General features: G+C 39.6%; 1 protein-coding gene across 1 annotated transcript in view; it reads right to left on the bottom strand.

Annotated features, from left to right (window-relative positions):
- Unc13c (unc-13 homolog C) overlaps positions 1 to 20,806 on the bottom strand; it is a 502,014-nt gene that overhangs the window by 268,914 nt on the left and 212,294 nt on the right. Inside the window, exons 6-8 of the mRNA XM_085844784.1 lie at positions 17,665 to 17,743; positions 14,426 to 14,497; positions 7,404 to 7,623 (exon numbers count right to left, since the gene is read on the bottom strand). Coding sequence (XP_085700910.1) covers positions 7,404 to 7,623; positions 14,426 to 14,497; positions 17,665 to 17,743 — 371 coding nt within the window. The remainder of the gene's footprint in view (positions 1 to 7,403; positions 7,624 to 14,425; positions 14,498 to 17,664; positions 17,744 to 20,806) is intronic.

The following is a 20,806-nucleotide window of genomic DNA, read 5'->3' on the forward strand; positions in this document are numbered from 1 at the left end:
ATTACTGAGATTTCCCATTTAGTGTAAAGAAATATCTTAATGGCTTAAGTGGACAAATCAATAATTTTTAAATGTGCTCCATTTTTCAAATATGTCGAGGTGAAATTGAGGGAGAGATTAAAGACGGGAAGATGTGTTTTTTTAAAAAATATCACGTTTAGTTTCTTCACATCCTATTCAGAAGTGAAAAAAATCAAAACAACAACAAAACAAAACCACAACAACACATGAAAACCTTCAAACACAGGTTTCTTTCTGCTTAGGTTCATCCTTAAATGGCCTCTGATACCTAAGAAGTTTGATACAAGCAGTTCAAATTGCTGCTGGGAGCTGCCTAAGGCATACTGACCCACCATGCTTCTTCCCTGTGGGACATAAACATGTCCTAGGGCACCATCTCCAACCTTATCACCCTGCGACAGGCTGCAATAGGTTGAAAAGGCTTCTTCATTGTTTTGCCTAAGTACAGACAAAAGAAGTTCACCAGCCTAAGCATCAGACGTCTACTCTGAGATGAGTGGCCACTGTTTCTTTAGGAGGTAGAATTCACTCCATGCAATCCTACTGTCTTTTAAGATGAGGCTTCTGTTTTGGGCTGCTTGAATCTATCCTCTATCTATCTATCTATCTATCTATCTATCTATCTATCTATCTATCTATCTATCTATCTATCCATCCATCCATCTACCTACCTTACAAACAATACATAATGGGTTAGAGATTATTATGACATTTTAAGGTTTATTTGTCTGTGTGTGTGTGTGTGTGTGTGTGTGTGTGTGAATACAGATGCCCACAGAGGCCAGAATAGGCTATAAGATCTCCTGGAGCTGGACTGACAGGTAGTTGTGAGCCTCCCCATGTAGATATTAAGAACTCAGCTCAGATCCTTTGCCAGAGCAGTGAGTGCTCTTAATTAGTGAACCATCCTAGCAGCATTTGACATTTTTAAACTAAGGGTGTTTATATCATTCTTCCCCAAGCCCATCTTTGCCATCCTCTTGCCCCCAATTTCTGCTTGTAGCCTCTATCTTACCGACTCATTTTCTCATCTCTGTCTCACATTTTCTTTATCCCCATCTCACTCTCCCTCATCACATATTATTTCATTTTCTTTGTTTCCTGTCTAAAATTTTGGGCCTCACTCTCACTTTCATCTGTTTGCATACAGGCACCAGAGGCTAGGATCTACATATGAGGGGTGGCATAGGGCTCAGATCTGTTTTGTCTTTTATCCCATACACACAGGATAGTTGATTCTGACATCATGGACTAAACCCAGAAAAAAATAATATAACCCTGGGAAGTCTTAGGGATGAGCTCTAGGTTCTCCTCTACAAGGTCAAGTGGTTTGGAGTAATGGACGCTACAAAGGCCTTGCAGATACTGTGCTCCAGACAAGGCCTATGGTGGCCTCATGTTCCTTGCTCCTGAGAAACTGCCATCTGCCACCTCCTTCATCATAAGAGGACTGAAGAGCACACATGAGAACTGTGATTCCCTGCACAGCAAAACACAGGCATGCAGGTGCTGGGTAGGACTGAAGAGGAGTGATTCTCCTTTCATTCCACCTCTGTCCACCACAAATGGAACCACCATTGCTGAAATAGCACTGAAGGCTAATCTGGAAGTGTAGCAGACTGGGCCTCATTGCCTGTAATCTTCGTGATGTCTGCTAGATCTGGGGTAGAGGTTAGACTAATGTGAAAACTTCGTAAGCCAGAAAATGAAAGTTTGTAGGATTTATTGATTTTTTTTCCTGCAGGGGAATAGACTTTCCATCTAAAGTTTTTTTCAATTTTGCCTCCTGTTCTCTTTTCCTGAATTTTCTCTGAGGTCCTAGGACAAAATCAATACCATAACTCTCCATGGATACTTTTATGTATCTTAATCTTGACACTGTATTCACTAAAAATAGCATCATAATGTTGCATGGGCATGGCTTTACTTCTTTTTTGACTTTCCTCTTCTTGCTTTAAGAGAGTTGGATGAACTCTTTGTTTTGTAGAGAAAGTGAAAATTATTAATACTAAATAATTTTCTTATATAGTATTTATAGATGCTGCTCATTAGTGGTTTTTTTCATTTTAAGTTAAATTAGCATAAATATTACCATTTTGATTTGAATCATCTATTACAAAAAGGCTTGAAGTTTTATGTCCATCCATGAAAGTGCCAATCAGACAAGCTTCAATAATTTGTCAAGATGTTTGTGTATACTGGCTTGGAGAGGGAGAGAGAAAGACAGAGACAGAGGCAGATAAACAGATATAGACAGGGACAGACAGAGACAGAGAGACAGAGAGCTTTTAAAGCCACAAATATGTTTCTTCTGGATGTTAGCTGGATGTTGAGGCAGGTATTATTAACTCTCTTTTATGTGAAAAATGAGGCCAGCAATGTTTTAAGTGGGATGTCTATATCATTTTCTTCAAGGATCCTAGTACCTCCAGGAAAAAAAAAGGAAGAAAAATAATTCAAGAGATGGAGGATGGGAAGGAGTGCTGTTGAACTCTGCTCAGAACACACAGATGTTGTATCTGTGAGCTCTCAGCAGCTGTGGTTATCTGCACAAGACCTGCTTGTCAATATTCCTAACTGGGTGGAGAAGAGGTTCATAGACAATTCCTTTATATGAAGAACTACGTAGCTAAGTTGTGTGTGAGTATGTGGGTAGAAGGGGACCATTTGGAAGAAGTAATTCAGAGGGAAGGGGAGGAACAAGAGATAGTAATGGGGGCAATAAGATCAGTGTGCAGTATGTGCATTTATGAAACTGGCCAATATCACTTAATTCACACAAAATTATAGAGTAGAAACAGAATGAGATGTCGACCTTTTAAATGGAGTTCAAGCCTGTAAACTGTCTATCATGTCTCTTAGCATGCATTGGGTATACTACAGGGTTGCTTCTTCTGTGGCATTATGTGGGCATTTTCTTCCTGCTCCATTTTTTTTGTGGCTGACCAGAGAATGTAAAAGCTCTCCTCTACTCACTTAGTTTATTAATGGGCTCATTAACACCCCAAGATAAGACAAGAGTTGATTCCACTGTTACTCAAACTGATTTCATCCTTAGGTCATTGGCTCTCTTTGTGCTGTTGAAAACTCAGCATGACTGTAGCTAGTGGTGTGAAGGGAAAACTGCTGGGCTGGGTGTTCATGACAAGCCTTGAGGACTCATGAGGGGAACCCTGGGAAGTCTAGGCCAGCATAGCATAACATCTAAGAAGACAGGCATCCAGTGAAAAAGCAAAAAGCCTGAATGTATCAGGTTAAGGGGGTCTAGGTAGCTAGTTTGGACCAATGTTATACATTTATTTGAAAGTTAGGAAAGAATACTGGTGTGTGAGTTCTGAGATCTGGCTTCTAGTTGAAATGTCTGAAATAAGCATCCAGTTCTCAATAGGGCACCAAACATTCTGAGCTCAATAGTCCACAGGGATCTTCAACCTAGTGTCTCCAACTGTGTATGGTTATACAGAAAGATGATCATCAAGTCAACACAGGCTGCTTACAATTTTACTTATTTATTTATTTTATGTGCACAAGTGTTTGTCATGTATGTGTGTATGTATGTATGTATGTATGTATGTATGTATGTATGCCATATGTATGCCTTGTGCCCACGGAGGTCAGAGGGCATCAGATCCCTTGGCACTGGAGTTGTGGATTATTATGAACCACAATGAAGGTTCTGGAACCCTACCTGAGTCCTGTCCAGGAACAGTCATTGCTTACATTCACCAAGCTATCTCTCTGGTGGCCTTCTCCTGCCTGGTGACTTTTCATTGTAGTTGTTAATGCCTTTACCCATTGTTTATACCACATTTATTTATTAATCATCTTTAGAGCTTACATGAGGGTTAAGTTATAGAGAAGTAAATATTGTTTACTTTCTTCTAAGAATAAATTCTCTGCTCACGGGGATGCTCAATATATTCAACCTATTTAAGTGTCTCAAAATATCATGGTTGCAAACATTGGTAATGGGACCTCAGAGGGAGAGGAATCAATATCCAATTTGCAAACAACAGAAATAGCCAGATCTTATAAATGCTGTGAATTTAAAAGGACTTGTATTAGGACACAGAAGCGTGGCATAGCTTCAGTGGAGGAGACAGAAAACATACCTTACAATGCCTGCTTGCTGAACACTTGGTGACAGACTCTGACCTTATGTGATTCTTGAACTCCTCAGGAATTAATATGGTCTAAAACACATGTTTTGTGGGACTCTGGAGCCTCATTAGTTTAGGATCCAACATTATGTGTACATTTTTTTTTGTTTCTGTATTTGAATCTTTTCTAAATTGTGAGGATGATCAAGTAAAATAATTTGAACCAGGCATGCATGATGGCTCACACCTATCTCAGCACTTGGGAGGCAGCTATACATATAAACTTACACTGTCTTCTTGGTTAAAACAAGAAACAGGCAATTTTAAAGGAAACCTCACTGATTTTGGAGAGAGATTTTCAAAGTTTTTTGCTAGTTCTTAGGAAAATCTGTGATGCTAAATACATATCTTTACAGAACTCCATTCTGACCCATGTGGAGATGTTGGTTTTTATAGAAGAAACAGGTCAGAGTTATTACAGAAAATGTCCCCTCCTGGATTGTCCACATCTATCCTGATTATTATATAGTATTTTTAACTCTTCTAACTTCTCTAACTTAACATGAAAATTCATCATTTTTTAAAAAAATAGAAGTGAAAGTATTCAAAGTTACAACCTATTACATCACAGAAGGGAAGTCATATGACATTCAGTCAAGAGCAGAGAGAAATGAATGCATACAGGCGTGCTTACTTCCTTACTTGAAAATGTTCAATTAAATGACTCTACCCAGTTCATGGCTCTCTGCCTAGGGAATGGTCTCACCCCTGAGAGGCTGCTCTGTCTTACTTAACTACCACAAAATGTATACACATGATAGATAGCTTTAATTATGAGCTTGACACAACCTAGAATGCCCTGGGAAGAGAGTCTCAACGATGCTTTATCTACATTAGGTTGGCCTGATGGTATGTCTATGGGCTACTGTTTTAATTAAGTTCAACTTAATGAAAAAAATCTTTGAAAAATTTAATTATATCATTTATTCAATATCAAATAAGAAATACTGGTTTAAGAAATAGAAATAAAACATGGAAATATTTCTTGAGTTCAATGGATGAGGAAATCTTTAATAAAAAAAAAGACAAAAGAAAAAGAACAAACCCATTTCTTAGGCATGAACTAAAGCATTTTTTTTTCTCTTAGAGATTCACAATATTTATTTTTAGATGGCAATACTCTTTATGTCTGTTACTGTTCTATTCTTCTTATTTATCAAAATGCTTATTTACAATTCATTATAATTACAAGGATTAAAATGTAAAGATATTACTTTTTATTTTTATGTGGTGTGTGTGTGTGTGTGTGTGTGTGTGTGTGTGTGTACTCGTGAGTGCAATGCCCATAGAGGTCAGAAGTGACAATGGATCCCTTGGAGCTGGAGTTATAGATAGTTGTGAGCTACCCGAAATGGATGCTGGGAACCAAACTGAGATCCTCTGAAAAAACATGTAGTTTTTAACTGCTGAGTCATCTCTCAACCCTCTAGATTAATTTTAACTGTTATTAGGTTGAATAAATAACATTGAGTTATTTTAAGAGATCATTCCTAATCACACTTTTTTCAAAGAAGGGGTTGTGTATGGCAACACACACCCATAACCCAGCACATAAGACATAGAGGCAGAAGAATCAGTTCAAGGTCATCCTCAGCTACATAATGAGTTAAGGTTAGCCTGGATTACATGAGATTCTGCTTCAAGGCTTACAAAGAGGGGGATAGATGGGTGGGAAACTTGACACTTTGTTAAGACATAGTATTGTTTAACTTAGCTTTAGTCTGATCCAGTTGTGCTGGGGGAATGTTAATGCACAGAAAACATGAGGAAGCTCTATGTCCATGACTGACGGCAGCTAGCCAGCTGTCACTGAAGCTCTAAACGGTCTCATACTTTCCTCTGTCTCACTCATTTCTAGGCAATCCATGAACCTTACCCTGACTGCAAACCAAGGGGTCAGACCATATGTTGCCATGACAAGGCATTGTGTTGAAAACCAGAACTCACACAAAATAGATTTCTTTGATAGCATTTTTCAAAGAGAATTTCAGAATAAAGTTCAGTGGGGCAGAGCCAACTTATATATAGCCAAGAGTAAGGAGGACAGGAATTTCTGGATCTGCTATCAGATAAATAATTTTAAACAACAAAAGTTAAGATAAATTGTTAATAGAAAACAAAGTGAGGTGTCCATTCAGAAGTTTCAAAGGATAAAGAGCCTATCCACATAGGAATACAGTATACCTAGAATCAACACAGACTATTTCACACACCCTTCTCAACAAATCAAGAAATACCTGAGGTAAATTTATTAGCCATATTCATTCATATTGCCTATGGTATTGCTAGAGTCAACATGAACTAGTTCATGTAGCCTTCTCAGTTAATCTATGAGGTAAATTTTATCAGCCATATTCATCCACTTCAGGGAAACAGATTTGTGTGAAATTAAAAAACTACTGCAAGGGCAATATGCCTAGCTGCATTTGCCTTTAGAAGACAGGAGCCCCATTTCCAATATCCATACAGATGGATACCCATCAGGCAGTGAAGATAAAATTGGGAAAACATCCACAGCTCTAATTTCTGGAGTGTGTCCTGGCTCCACTTTGGGTAACATTGTATATGGTCACAATCACACATAACTATTAACAGAACACACTGGAGGTCACTTTGAAGTTCTACAGCTACTGAGGATATTCTTTCAGCCTAAGGACTACACTCTCTAGTTCCTAATTCAGTCGTATGGGGATGACCCGGTTAGTTTTCATTGTCTGCTTGACACAATCCAAAATCATCCAGGGAAAGGAAATTTCCATTGGAGAGTTGCATCAATCATATTGACCTATGGAACTATATATAAGGGACTGTGTTAACTGTTAATTGATAGAGGAGTGCCCAGCCCACTTTGAGGAGCACAGTTCCCTAGGCTTTCTAGGAAAGATAGCTAAGCATAACCCAGAGAATGAGCCAATAAGCAACATTCCTCTTTGTTTTCCATTTTAGTTTCTTCTTGAGTCTCCATCCCAATTTCCCTTAATGATAGATTTGGATATATAAAACGAAACAAATCCTTTCTTCTCCATGTTTGGTTCGAGTATTTTATTACATCAAGGGGAAAGCGAACAAGAACAGAGACTATAGCATCAAGTCTATGACTGGTTGGCCATCAGTGGCTCATTTGTGTATGTGCTAGGAGATAGCTCAGAGAGCATGTTGACACAAAAGGCTACAGAGCTCTGGTGTGAAGACACAGGCAGGCTCTACAGCCTGAGTACTCACGCTGCAGACAGTCGGCATTGAGCAGGTCCTGACACTTCTCGTGGCATTTCACCCCACACTCCAGACACTTCATGCCTTGCCTTGCGATGCCCCACAGGAGCCCTTCACATTCATAGCAGTAGGTGGGTGTGGTAGCCGTCCAGACCTCGAAGTTGTGGGGAGTGGTGGAAGAAATGGGGTAGATCAATGCCTGCAAGGTCTTCCTGAAGACATGCATTTTCTGTGAGTTTAAGAGTGGGAACAAGGCAAAGCAAATCAGTGGCTTTGGGGAACTTCCGCACAAAATAGACCATTTTTATCATTTTTTCCACTGAAATTGCTATTTTGGGAGAGCCTTTGATTTTGAGGTAAGTAATGATTTTTTAACCTGTCATTCTGCTCGTTTATTCTTCTCTCTTAAAGCCCACTTTGGCTGTTTTTACTGAAGAACTCCCCAGTAGTCTTACAGACCGCAGTAGGCTCCATTTGTGTACAGGTTTTTCTGCAGTTCCCCCATAGTTCTAATCACCTGTTAATGACTGTGCCTCACTATACCACACATGGAGAGCAAGAATGGATATTTTACCACTCACAGCAGCGCGCAGAGCCTAAGCTAGGCCCTGTCTTATAAAATCAAAACACTAATTTATATGACTAACCTTAGCCTTAGTTGGCATATAGTAAAATTATTAAGTATGTGGAAAGCATTTTTAATGCTAACCATAACCGTCTGAACTTATCTCCATACCTTTCATGTTCCACCCAGACCCTTCTTCCCTGACTGGGGAGCCTTGCTAACACTTCACCTTCAATGTTTTAGGTAATTTATTCCTCAAGGAATGATTTTCAACACTCATTACTTAGAAAAGATTTTTTTTCCCAACTAATTCACAAGAAAGGTCTCGCTGTAGATAAAAGTTAAATGTGGTATTCTCCATGGTGCCTGGTACTGTCCAGGCAGGTGGCTGTAATGACCATTGGTGGATCACAAACATTCACTGAATGATTATCTAGAGTTATTTAATAAAAAAACATGTGATACTTTAAATGGATTCCATTGGCTAATGGCATGTTGCTAATTGTTCTGGCTTGTTTTGTGCATGTCAATTTGACCCAAGCAATAGTGACCATAGAGAAAAGAGCCTCAGTTGAGGAAATGCCTTCATGAGATCCAGCTATAAAGCATTTTCTCAATTAGTGACCAATGTGGGAGGGCCCAGCCCATTGTAAGAGTTGTCATCCCTGGACTGGTAGACCTGGGTACCATGACAAGGTATGCTGAGCAAGTCAGAGGAAGCAATGCAGTAAGCAGCACCCCTCCATAGCTTCTGCATCAGCTCCTGCCTCCAGGTTCTTGACCTGTTTTAGTTCTAGTCCTGACTTCCTTTGGTCATGAACAGCAGTGTTGACGTATAAGCTCAAGAAACCCTTTCCTCCCCAACTTGCTTCTTGGTCTATGATGTTTCATTGTAGGACTAGAAACCCTGACTAAGACACTAATCTATTTTAAACCTTTCACAACAAACACTGCATTCTAAAAGACATGAAGTTTTCAAATTATAATAAATCATATATGCCACAACACAATTAATCAAATATAAAGAAACTAAAAAATAAAAATTATATAATTAAGATTTTGTTTTTGAGTTATGCATGGTTTGATGAATGCCCTTGCTGTGCTTTATCTATGTAAAAGTAGAAAAACAATAATATTATTTTTATATTACTTAACATATTTTAACAAGGAAGGCCAGTTTTGGTGTGTGCAGACAGTTCTTAGACCTTTAAAAGGATTATGGATTGTCTCATGTCCTGAAAAGCCTCTGCAGAAAGGAGAGGGAATGGGCTTTTCAGATCCTAAACAAGTGTTCGGTTTAAAAATCTCTGTGCTGAGAGAGAAATCAAGGTATTACTTTAATACCTTATTTTTTGAAGTGTTAGGACACTGGACAGAAGTAAACAGCTTTCTTTATTGTAAGTATCATAAAAATATAAAATGACTGAAAAATAATCAGGCTTCTTGGCAAGAGTAGTGAGTGGTGTTGTAAGCCATCAACAGCACGCCATCTGCCAATGTTAATAGATACATCAGGAGCAATGCTTGGCTGTCTCTGTGTCATGCTCTCCCCTGGTTTCCTGCTACACTGCTAATTGATGAAGGTCCATTTTCTTAGCACTCTATGGGGTTCCCTCTTGAGATACTATAAACCAAGAACTTTACATACTTAAAAGAATCTCATTATGATAGCTTGAAGAAAAGTATGATTCTTGTTTGAGACAGTGTCCCTGCACTCAACACTCACTGGGCTCATATCTTTCAGGAGAGAAATGCAGAAGTGGCACGTGTCACAGCTTCACTATTTATAGACACAAGCATCAGTGAGATCCATAAGGTGAACACTGTCTACAATGTGACCTTTGAACTGTCCTTTAAACAAGAAGTTCACTGCTACAACACTGCTCCAAGTTTACCAGTGTAAAAAACTGGACACAATGTCAGAGTGGATTAACCCATTTGTATAGCCATCTTGAAAAACTGATCCATGATCTTAATATTTATTTAGGTAAGGTTTTAGTAGAGTCAAAAGAAAAACCTGAGTAAATAATATTATTTTACTTATATTATTACATTAGAGATGATAATTATCACACCCCAAAGAAATTTTAGGGTTCACCCCCCAAAAAAAGATGGAAAGGGATACAGGGAGTGACTTGGAGGCCAAAGGACAGTACGACACAGCATGGCACATGTGCCGTGCATTCACTACGGTCAAATAGATACACACTTGGGTGTATAAGTATTGATATTTATTTTTGTATTTCACAAATATCCCCCTTGTATTTAATTGCTTAATAAGTTAAAGCAATTTATTTATTAATTTATAAATAATAATTAATGCTTACTGAATATAATGCCAACCTGGCCTATAGAAATGAGATCTTATATAAAATAAAATAAAATAAAATAAAATAAAATAAAATAAAATAAAATAAAATAAAATAGGACAGGGAAGGGAGAGAGCAAATAAGAGAAAGATATGATTGAAAATGAAGAAAAGAAAGACCCAGAGTTGGCAAAGATGAATTTCTTACAGGGCTGATTTTACAAAACTGAGAAAATACAAGTAGATAATAATAGGACTATAAGGACACACATCTTTACAAATTTTAATTAGACAAGCAAGTAAACAGTATTGAATTCTAAAGTGTAGAAAGAAGAGGTTGGGATTGATAACCAGTGGCAAAGTACAGGCCTTGTGTGTGTGAGGCCTGGGGACAATTCCTGGCACTGGCCATGATGACAATACCAGCCAAGAGAAGATAACCTTCCATAACTGACATGAGTATTAATTCAAAACCAAGTCAACAGTTAGTATTTAAAGAACATGGTTGCAATTGTACAGGAAATGACTGGATGCAGGAGTCATACAGACATACTCAAATCAGCATCAAGTTCTGGTGATTTAAGGCACGTTTGGCACAGCACCTCACTCAAGCACACAGTCCTAGACCTCAAGCAAAGGGAAGCTACTGAACTGTTTGTCCTGAGGCTAGTTTAATATGGGTGTCTCAAGTAGTCAAGGATTTGACAAACCAAAGGCTATTTTGATTTATACATGTAAATATATACATAAAAGGTACCTATATATACATGTTATATATGTTATATTGTGTGTGTATGGACATATAATATATGCCATATATGCTTATATAATATAGTATATACAACAAAAAACCAATATGTTTATATTAGTAAACATATTAAAAACTAGAGGCCAAGAGAGTGTTTCTAATTTGCTCTAGGCCTTCAAGCGAGTAAACGTGGAATTGTGTTCCTAAGAACCTCAAGCTAAAGATTGTATTGAGATAGAACAGAATTGAAATCTAAAGTATAGAAAAAGGAAGTTGAGATTGACAGCCAGTGGCAAAATATAGGTCTAGTGTGTGTGAGACTTGGGGACAATTTCTAGCACTGCAGGAGAGATGTCTCACAGAGCTGGCTGCTTTTGTAGAGGACCTGAGTTCAGTTCCCAGCAAACACATACTTTTAAAAAAAATCTTTAAAAGAACAAATGCCAGGCCAGTAGAAATACTTGTGAATAAGACATAATTGTAAACTGTATCACGATGGCTAATTTCCATATCAGCATTTCTAGAAAGGAATCCAAGCCTCATCTGGCAGGAGTCAGGGAGGCAGGCATTCCTACACATGAAGCAGACTGTCTCTAGTGTTACTACAGACATTAGAGCCCTTCCTTATCACTTCTTGGCCTTTTGGCTAAGATCAAGTGTAGAGCCCTTCCTTTTTGGGAAGAAACAACTGTGCTTTTGACTATCTATCTCTCTAATATTGAAATGCCACTGCCTGCTGTTTCTCAGGCAGCCAGATCACTCCCTTGGTGCACAGGCAATGCCCCTGTCCTTTCCCCCTGGGAGTACCCAGAAGGACTTCAGAGATGCAGCATGGAAATCGTTCACTTCAGCATTTATGTCATTTGCCCATGTAATGACCGAACCCGACAGCTTGTCAGGAGTGACATTTAATATGCCTGCTCTACACAAGTCATATTTCATTACCTTTCAAGAGAGGGGCCCCAGGGAAACGAGCTTGGTGGATTTGAGAGGAAGCTGATGCAGTCCATTCATCTATCTAACACCCCCAGATAAGTTCTCTGCTCAGGGCTCTTTTAGACAAGAAAGGCAGTATTTTTAGGTTGCTGACAAATAGATTGATGGGTCATTTACTGAAGAGAAGATGTGTTCCTTGTCTTGGGTCTCAGGAAACGCAAGGCATCCCACTGACTTCTACTGTTTGCTGAAGTAAGTCTTCACATCTCAAATGAAATGGTATATTGTAGTAGCCAAAGGGCTTGGAAACAGGCTTTTTGGTTCTGATTTTTTGCTTTGTTTTGTTTTGGAGTTACCAGGGATTGAATCTAGGGACTTAGAGTGAGTAAACACTGCCACTGAGTTATAATACAAGGAGAATGCCATCTTTTAAAGTATAAGAAAGTCAAAATACAGAAGCTCTTAGTCAAATCTTCAACTTTATTTCCTTGAAAGAAAATGGGCAAATTGCTTGGGATTCTGTGAGTTTTTTCTCTTATGCCAGAAGTAGAAGATTTTATGTTGTATTTATATTATACTTTATATTACAGAATATCATAAACCTGATATGTAAGAAAAAATGGAAGGACATAGTTAAAGTATTTTTAATCCTCTGCTACAACAGAAAATGTATCAAGATGTATGGAATGTGTGAGGAATAGCAAGAGTTTCTCTGCCCTGTCACAACTCTGAATGAGCACCTGTGCACTGAAGCATTTGTGTGTGTGTGTGTGTGTGCGTGTGCATGTGTATATACATGTATATGTGTGTATGTATATATGTGTGTAAGTATATATGTGTGTATATATATGTATGTGTGTGAGAGTTTGTTATGTGTGTGTATGTATGTATGTATATGTGTGTACATGTTATATGTGTGTATGTGTCTGTATGTATATGTGTGTGTGTATGTGTGCATGTATATATGTGTATGTATGTGGGGGGGGCTGTATTCTGATAGAAAGGTCTAAAAAAGAGCTTAAAGATGCAAGAAGACAATTACAGGAAGCAGAGCAAAAAATATGAAATATGTTGTTATTAGAAGCCAGGTACAGTGACAGTTAAAAGGAGATAAGAAATGTTCACATCATGTTTGTCCTGTGATGACAGAGAGAGAAATTGGAAACATTAGCTCCAGGAAGGTTATTATGCCACCTTGGGTCCTGAGAGCCAAGACAAGGAATACATTTTCCCTTCAGAAGTAATTAGGTGCAGGAATAATCCTGAGACATTTTATACAAAGCCCTGTCTGAATGAGCAGGACTGAGTCCCTGCAGCAGGATGGCCAGGACACACACATTGTTAACTTGTCCTCTCTCCCAGGCTGCTGAGTGAGAAGGACTGAGTCCCTGCAGCAGGATGGTTGAGGCATACACATTGTTAACTTGCCCTCTCTCCCCAAGCTGTACCTGAAGCCAATTATGAGAGAACTGCTGGGAGTGACCAGCTATCAGCAGGTTTTAAAGCTCCCTCTGGGCTTCTAATGAGCCAGGTTTAAGAATCGCTGACCTAGATTTTGGCATCCTCCTTGTGTCTTCTAAGCAGAATGGTTTTTACATTCAACAAGACCTTGTAAAACATCTACGTTGTGCCTGACATTGTTCCAAGCAGTAGCCCAGTAGCCGAGAGAGAGAGAGAGAGAGAGAGAGAGAGAGAGAGAGAGAGAGAGAGAGAGAGAGAGGGAGAGGGAGAGGGAGAGGGAGAGGGAGAGGGAGAGGGAGAGGGAGAGGGAGAGGGAGAGGGAGAGGGAGAGGGAGAGGGAGAGGGAGAGGGAGAGGGAGAGGGAGAGGGAGAGGGAGAGGGAGAGGGAGAGGGAGAGGGAGAGGGAGAGGGAGAGGGAGAGAGAGAGAATTTTAGAGAACAATGAATGGCACACTCATAAGCCCTATGTTATCCAAATGGTAAGCACATATGTATTCCCATAATCTTCTGTTTTGCTAGTACTTCACTTTATATATAAGAATGTACATTATGTACAGAAATAACAATATTTATTATGTGGCATGTAGGAGCCTGGCAATACCACCCTACCCCATGCCATACCATACCATGCCATACCATACCATACCAAGAAGGTCACAGTGAAATGTTGGAGGAGGAAACTAGCAATTCAACCAGAAGGGAGAGGCTGCCTTAAGTAAAAGAAATTTTCAGTAGAAAATACCTTTAGGAGTTTCCTGGGGTGGTGGTAGAGGAAGCTAAACAGTTAAGTGCTATCAGGATAGAATAGAAGCCATAGAAACATAGAGGTGTGTGAGCATCACCTAGAGTGAAGCCAAAGCTCTCAGGAAGTTTAGTTAGGGCCAACCAGGCATTCCTTGTGTTTCCAGTCACTCCTGGGACATTAGGCTAAGTATGACAAACAAGATCTCATATAAAATGCTCATGCTCCTGAGGATCTGATCAATACAGTTAGTAACTGGCAGGGCACTTACCAGCTCCTCATTATTCAGTGATGTCCTGATAACCATAGCAAGGGAGAGACCAGATTTCCGGGCAGCCAGGGTCTGAAATAGGCAGGATAATACTGGGTTAATATATGGACTAAGTGGCTCGTGTGCATTTCAGAAAGCAAAGATGTAATAACGCTAGCTGTTGCTGTTTTGGCAAAGGGGACGTTGACATCAGACCAGCTTAGCTGGAACTCACTGGATGTCAGAGCTGGAGACCTCAAACCCAACCTGACATTTGACCCTTGACAAGATTGAAGTCCATCTTAGAGCTATGACTACTTAAAAGTTTCTGGGATAGGAAGACATGTCTAGAACTTTGTTTTCAATGCAGATACAGATAGTCACAATCTGTTATGAAACATGTGCACTGATATTACCCAGCCTGACTTGAGAGCTGATCTGGATCGCACCAAATACTGCATGATTCTCAGGGTGTTTGCTAGAATATTCTGCATATTTCATGGGGGTACATACCCTTGCACACCTTTAAAAGTGAGTACCATGGTGCCCAGAGGGACATCATCTTAAATAGCCTTGCTTACAAAACAGCCATCACTACCCGCTTCCTATCCAAATGCCATGCTATCAGAAACAGCACAGCTACAGAGAAATGTAGAAACCAGAAATTCCAAATGAGATATGGGTATGTCACCCTACCAAGAGCAAAGGGAAGTCGGATGGGAGAATTCATCCCTATGGGCCCATCTGCTCAGAAACACCCTCAGACATACACTGAAGTCAGTAAGTTACCCTGTGTCCATCTCACTCATTGTGCTAACTAATCTCTAAAGGTTACTTCTGAAGGTCTTGCCCAGGATAAGTATTCTTCATCCTTAATAACAATGCTCATTCATGTCTGTTGCTGGGATAGAACATCTTGGGGGACGGGAAAAGTTTATTTGAATTATAATTCCAGGTTACAGCCCATCATTAGGGGAAGTCAAGACCAGAAGTCAAGCAGCCAGCCACACTATCCATAGTCAAGAGCAAAGAAAATAGGAGCCTGGTTTGCTGCTTCCTCCTCTCTTATACTATCCAGACTCTCCCTACATAAGGGATGGTGCCACCCACAAAGGACTGGATCTTCATCCATCAGTGGTCATTCAAGGAAATCCCCACATATATACCCATAAGCTAACTTCATCTCTATAATTCTTCATTAAGACTCCTCTCAAGGGATTTTAGGCTGTATCAAGTGGCAGTTAAAACTAACCAGCATAAAATACTTGTTCCTGGTTTTATGTTTATCTTACATTTATTTTGTTTTTAGATTTGTTGTGTATATATACACTTTAGATTCACAGAACTGAACTTGATGTTGAATTCTTGGAGAATTTAACAGTAAACCTCCCACCCCATGCATGTATGTGTATATCACTATGTAGCCCAGGCTAGCCTAGAACTCACTATGTATGCTAAGTTGGCCCCTAAATCATGGACAGTTCTTCCCTTGCTACCCTCCAAGTGCTGGGATTGCAGAGACATATGGGAACTTAAACTTCTTATTTCCAAGTAGCTCTGTTTCACAATCTTGTCCTCTTTTTACCTCATGAATAAAATCACTGCGTGTTTGAGAAGAGCAGAGAATGCTGAAATAAATTGAAAAGCACTTACCATGGCCTGAAGATTCCAGGAGCAAAAGGAAACAAAGTTTAAATATTTAAACATATGAGAAATGAGAAGAATATAAGAATGATCTCTTAGTGTAATTTTTTTTTAAGTGTCCACACTATCCTGGCAAGAAGCTGAGCTAACTACACCAAGATGGCATGCTTTCCACTGTAAGATCTGACAGGACACCATCTTAGTTAATTAACTTTTTGGAGATTTATTTGTGTGTGTGTGTGTGTGTGTGTGTGTGTGTGCTCAGAGAGTATAGAAGAGTGTGTCCTGGAGCTAAGTTAGAGGTGGTTGTGAGATACCTGGTATGGGTTCTCTGAACCAAACATTGGTCCTCTGCAAGAGTTGTGTGTCCACTCAACCACTGAGCCACCTCTCCAGACCCATAATTTATCATTTTAAAATTAAAGTGATTGCCTTTAGAAGGTTTTCTTAGCAAAATCAAACACTGCTGGTATTAAAAATTATGCACACTGATGCTAAAAGGAAAATTATTTTTTTGTATAAACTGAGTTTTTGTTATTAAATTGTGAAGAATATTATATGCCCAGAGAAAATTTTAACTCATTCTAGCCTAGAAACTTGTCTTTCACTCTTAAGTACCACCGTCACAGATATGTGACACCAAACCGGGCTTGCAAGAAGTCCAGCTAGCGAGAATCTGAGCTAACTTCATCAAGATGGCATGCTTTCCACTGTAAGATCTGACTGCGATAGCATTTATCATTCTGAAGGGCTTTTCCTTTCAAGATTTCCTTTTCAATTATGTTTGTGTGTGCACCTCTGTGTGTGTGTGTGTCACAGTGTACATGTGCACATAGAGGCCACCAGAGGGCAGCAGATCCCCGGTGGCTAGTGTTGCAGTTAGTTGTGAGTCTCTGAACTTGGATACTGAGAACCAACCTCAGATTTTCTCAAGAGCAGTAAGTATTGAAAACTACTTATATGTCTCCCCATGTCTAGGCATTTTCTTTTTAATGATTGATAGAATACTGTTAGTTATTGGCTTTTCTGAGCAGGCTCAAAATATTTCCTTACAGGAGGCTAGTTTCTGTAGAGTCATGTTCAGGACTAGCACAAACATTATATGTCATTAGACATGGGAACTGCAACCTTCTTTGACGGTAGAGCTTAGTAATTTAGCTAGAGTACATTGTCACACGTTAGAAGACTGCTTATCATTGTATGTTTCAATTATAAAGCCTGGAGTCTACTGGGCTGAAGTAAACAAACCCAAAGCAAGCTTTAAAACTTCATAATTTAATCTTGTAATTCCCCCCCACAGTACTGAACATCAAAGCTCAACCCGACAGCTTACTTGGTCTTCTGTGCTATTACTTTTAGCTCAATTATAAAGTCAGTTGAACTAGAAACCTGTAATTTCCACTGATGTCAAAAGCAGTTGAAAGGTTAGAGCCCTTTCTTTCATCAGATGCATCATAAAGAAATAACGAATGTGTTAGTGCTAGGCAGATTCTGGCCCTGGATGTTTTACTCTATGAAATATTTATGGGGGAGGTAGACAATGAGAAAGGATTTACATTTTAACCAAGAAAACATCAAGGTATGCAGCCAGTGAGAATTAAGCAGGAGAAACTCACCACATCCCGCACAATAGGCAACGTCTTTTTCCTGCGGAGGTCAGGCATGCTATCAATGCCATACAATCCACGCCCAGCCCTGAATGGGACACAGAAACAATGATTACAACAGTCAGAAGTGACATTGTCCAAGAGAAAAGGTCCCCACTGTTCATCCTATAAAAGACAGTGAAAGTATCAAATGGAGGCCATGGTTTTCAATGAATTTGCAAACTAGTGAAGATCCAAGGCTCTAGATCTTTGTCTAGGGTGAAACTCCAGCTGCTGCCCCTGCTGACGATGTTTGTGTGGACATGCTGCTTTCCTGTCAGTATCACTGAGAGAAGATTCAAAATTTTAGGTACATAGAAGTTGATGTCTCTAGCAGAAATCATAGCCAAAAGTATTCCTGGTGTAAGAGTGCTGAAGACATCTTTGTTATCTAAGTTCCATTAATTTTTTTGTTCTGTGTGCTGCAACAGCATAGACTCAGCTCCAGATGATATCTCAAGGACCATGGGAAACGTCCAAGCACTGAACCATAGACTTATTTTACCTGAATTTATCTGACAAATAAATAAACAAGATTAAAATAATTTCTGGTCCTTTATAATTTGTAATAGTAACAAAGGCTGGGTCGGCTAAATATTCATCTCAAGCATATTGACTAAAAGAATTGCTAAGAATACACTAATTAAATGAGCGAGGTAGATGCTTAAATAAATATATAAAAAGAGTAATAAGGGGCTGACAATATATGGCTCAGTTTATACAGTAAGATCACTTGCTGTATAAACATGAGAACTTGAGTTCAGATCCCAGCACTGCAAGAAGCTAGATGTTTCACAAACTCCTGTAACTTCAAGATAGGGGTGTGTGGAGACAGGAGGATGGATGGACAGGGCTTGCCTAGAAAATTCAAGCCGGGGGTGTGGGGGGGAAGAGAGAGAGAGAGAGAGAGAGAGAGAGAGAGAGAGAGAGAGAGAGAGAGAGAGAGAGAGAGAGAGAGAGAGAAAGACCCTGCCTCAAAGGCATAGGCAGAGAAGTAGAGCAGAGGCTAGTCCAGTGGATGCCCTTTTCTGACTTCTGTGTACACACATGCACTCTTAACATGCTCACAGACTCAGACACACAGAGAGATAGATACATAAAATAAAACTTTAAAAACTTGAGTGCAAATTGCAAAGCTGAATATAATTGAATACATATTTCAATATATAATTGAATATATATTTGTAAGCTTAGTGTGATGCTATATGTGTCTGTTATTATTGCATAGAAAATATATTGAAATGCTGTTTTTCTTTTTTTCCATTTTTTATTAGGTATTTTCCTCATTTACATTTCCAATGCTATCCCAAAAGTCCCCCATACCCACCCCCAACTCCCCTACCCACCCGCTCCCCCTTTTTGGCCCTGGTGTTCCCCTGTACTGGGGCATATAAAGTTTGCAAGTCCAATGGGCCTCTCTTTCAAGTGATGGCCTATTAGGCCATCTTTTGATACATATGCAGCTAGAGACAAGAGCTCCGGGGTACTGGTTAGTTCATATTGTTGTTCCACCTATAGGGTTGCAGTTCCCTTTAGCTCCTTGGGTACTTTCTCTAGCTCCTCCATTGGGGGCCCTGTGATCCATCCAATAGCTGACTGTGAGCATCCACTTCTGTGTTTGCTAGGCCCCGGCATAGTCTCACAAGAGACAGCTATATCTGGGACCTTTCAGCAAAATCTTGCTAGTGTATGCAATAGTGTCAGCGTTTGGAAGCTGATCATGGGATGGATCTCTGGATATGGCAATCATTAGATGGTCCATCCTTTCATCAAAGCTCCAAATTTTGTCTCTGTAACTCCTTCCATGGGTGTTTTGTTCAAATGTAGCTATCTGTGTGGAGTGATGGCAGGTGGGAGGAGACTCACATCAGTAAACAGTTCTTAACAATGTTTCATTTTGCAATTAACGTAATTTTAAGAGATACTTTTGGTGTTTCTTTTAAAATGAGATTGTATGCTGAGGTTGGCCTCCTTGCCTCACTTTTGGTTTTGATTGTTTTGAGACAGGGTTATGCATAGCCCAGGCTGGCTTCCGATTCTCTTTGTTGCCATGGATGGCTCTGAACTTCTGACCCTTTCGCCTTTACCTCCCAAGTGGTAGATGTCAGGTCTGTGCCACCATGACTGCCTTCTATGGTACTGGGATTAAACCCAGAGCCTTGTGCGTGCTCTGCAGACACTCTACCGACTGAGACACACCTCAGCTCCAAGGATGGTTTTCATTGCATCAAATCTTGTCATTTTGCACAGCCAGTTAGGTTCTCAAATTGATGACAGTGTCTCCTGATGTGGACTTGGTCTATAAATCTCTGTTGATGCTTTGCTCATCTTCTGAGGATTAGCACACTCACTATGAACAGCCTAGCACCTGTCAATTGTGGCAGGCTGGCAGCTCTTCCTCTATGATGGCCTATAAGAGTTGATGACAGGTTATTGGTATTTTAGAGCCCCATTTTCCATTGACACAAAGTTGGCCTCTGGTGTGGCTTTTTTACCTTGACAGAGAACAATTTTATCTTGCTGGAATTTTTTTTTCTTGGTGGCCATAGTTTTAGTTTCAATGCCTTTCATGGAATATATTTTCATGAACTATATTATCAAATAAATTATCAAAAGTATCCTACAACTCATTAAGTGGTAATAAAAAGTATCAGTAATAATGATAAAGCAGTAACGAATGGATAATAGAGGTACTCCTAAGTTTGGAGATAAAACATCACATGACAGAATAAATGTGAAGCTGGAAAATGCTTCAGAAGGCTAGCAAGGTGCCAACTCGAAAGAACTGCTCTGCCAATCAGCAGCTTCAGTCTGAATGCGGCCCCACATGGAATCCTGAGCTTACTTTAAAATAGGAGGCTTTTCAAAAGATCTTGGCCGCATGCTCCATGAGCTTTGTAGATGATGTCATGACACAATGTCAAAAGGTCAAACATGCCTAACTTAGGTCATAGGAAACAGGAGGGAGTTGAATGTGGGCAGGGATCAAGATGAACGAAAGGAGACAAGGAGGGGAAGTGACATGCTTTGTTTATGAGACCTAAGATCCTGTTTGTCACTGTGTGGCGAAGATGATAACATGTGAGCCAAACACGTAGTCTGTCCCAGATAA

The sequence above is a fragment of the Mus caroli genome, unplaced genomic scaffold, assembly GCF_978045245.1.
Source record: "Mus caroli unplaced genomic scaffold, Mus_caroli_1 scaffold_11, whole genome shotgun sequence".
Taxonomy (NCBI): Eukaryota; Metazoa; Chordata; class Mammalia; order Rodentia; family Muridae; genus Mus; species Mus caroli.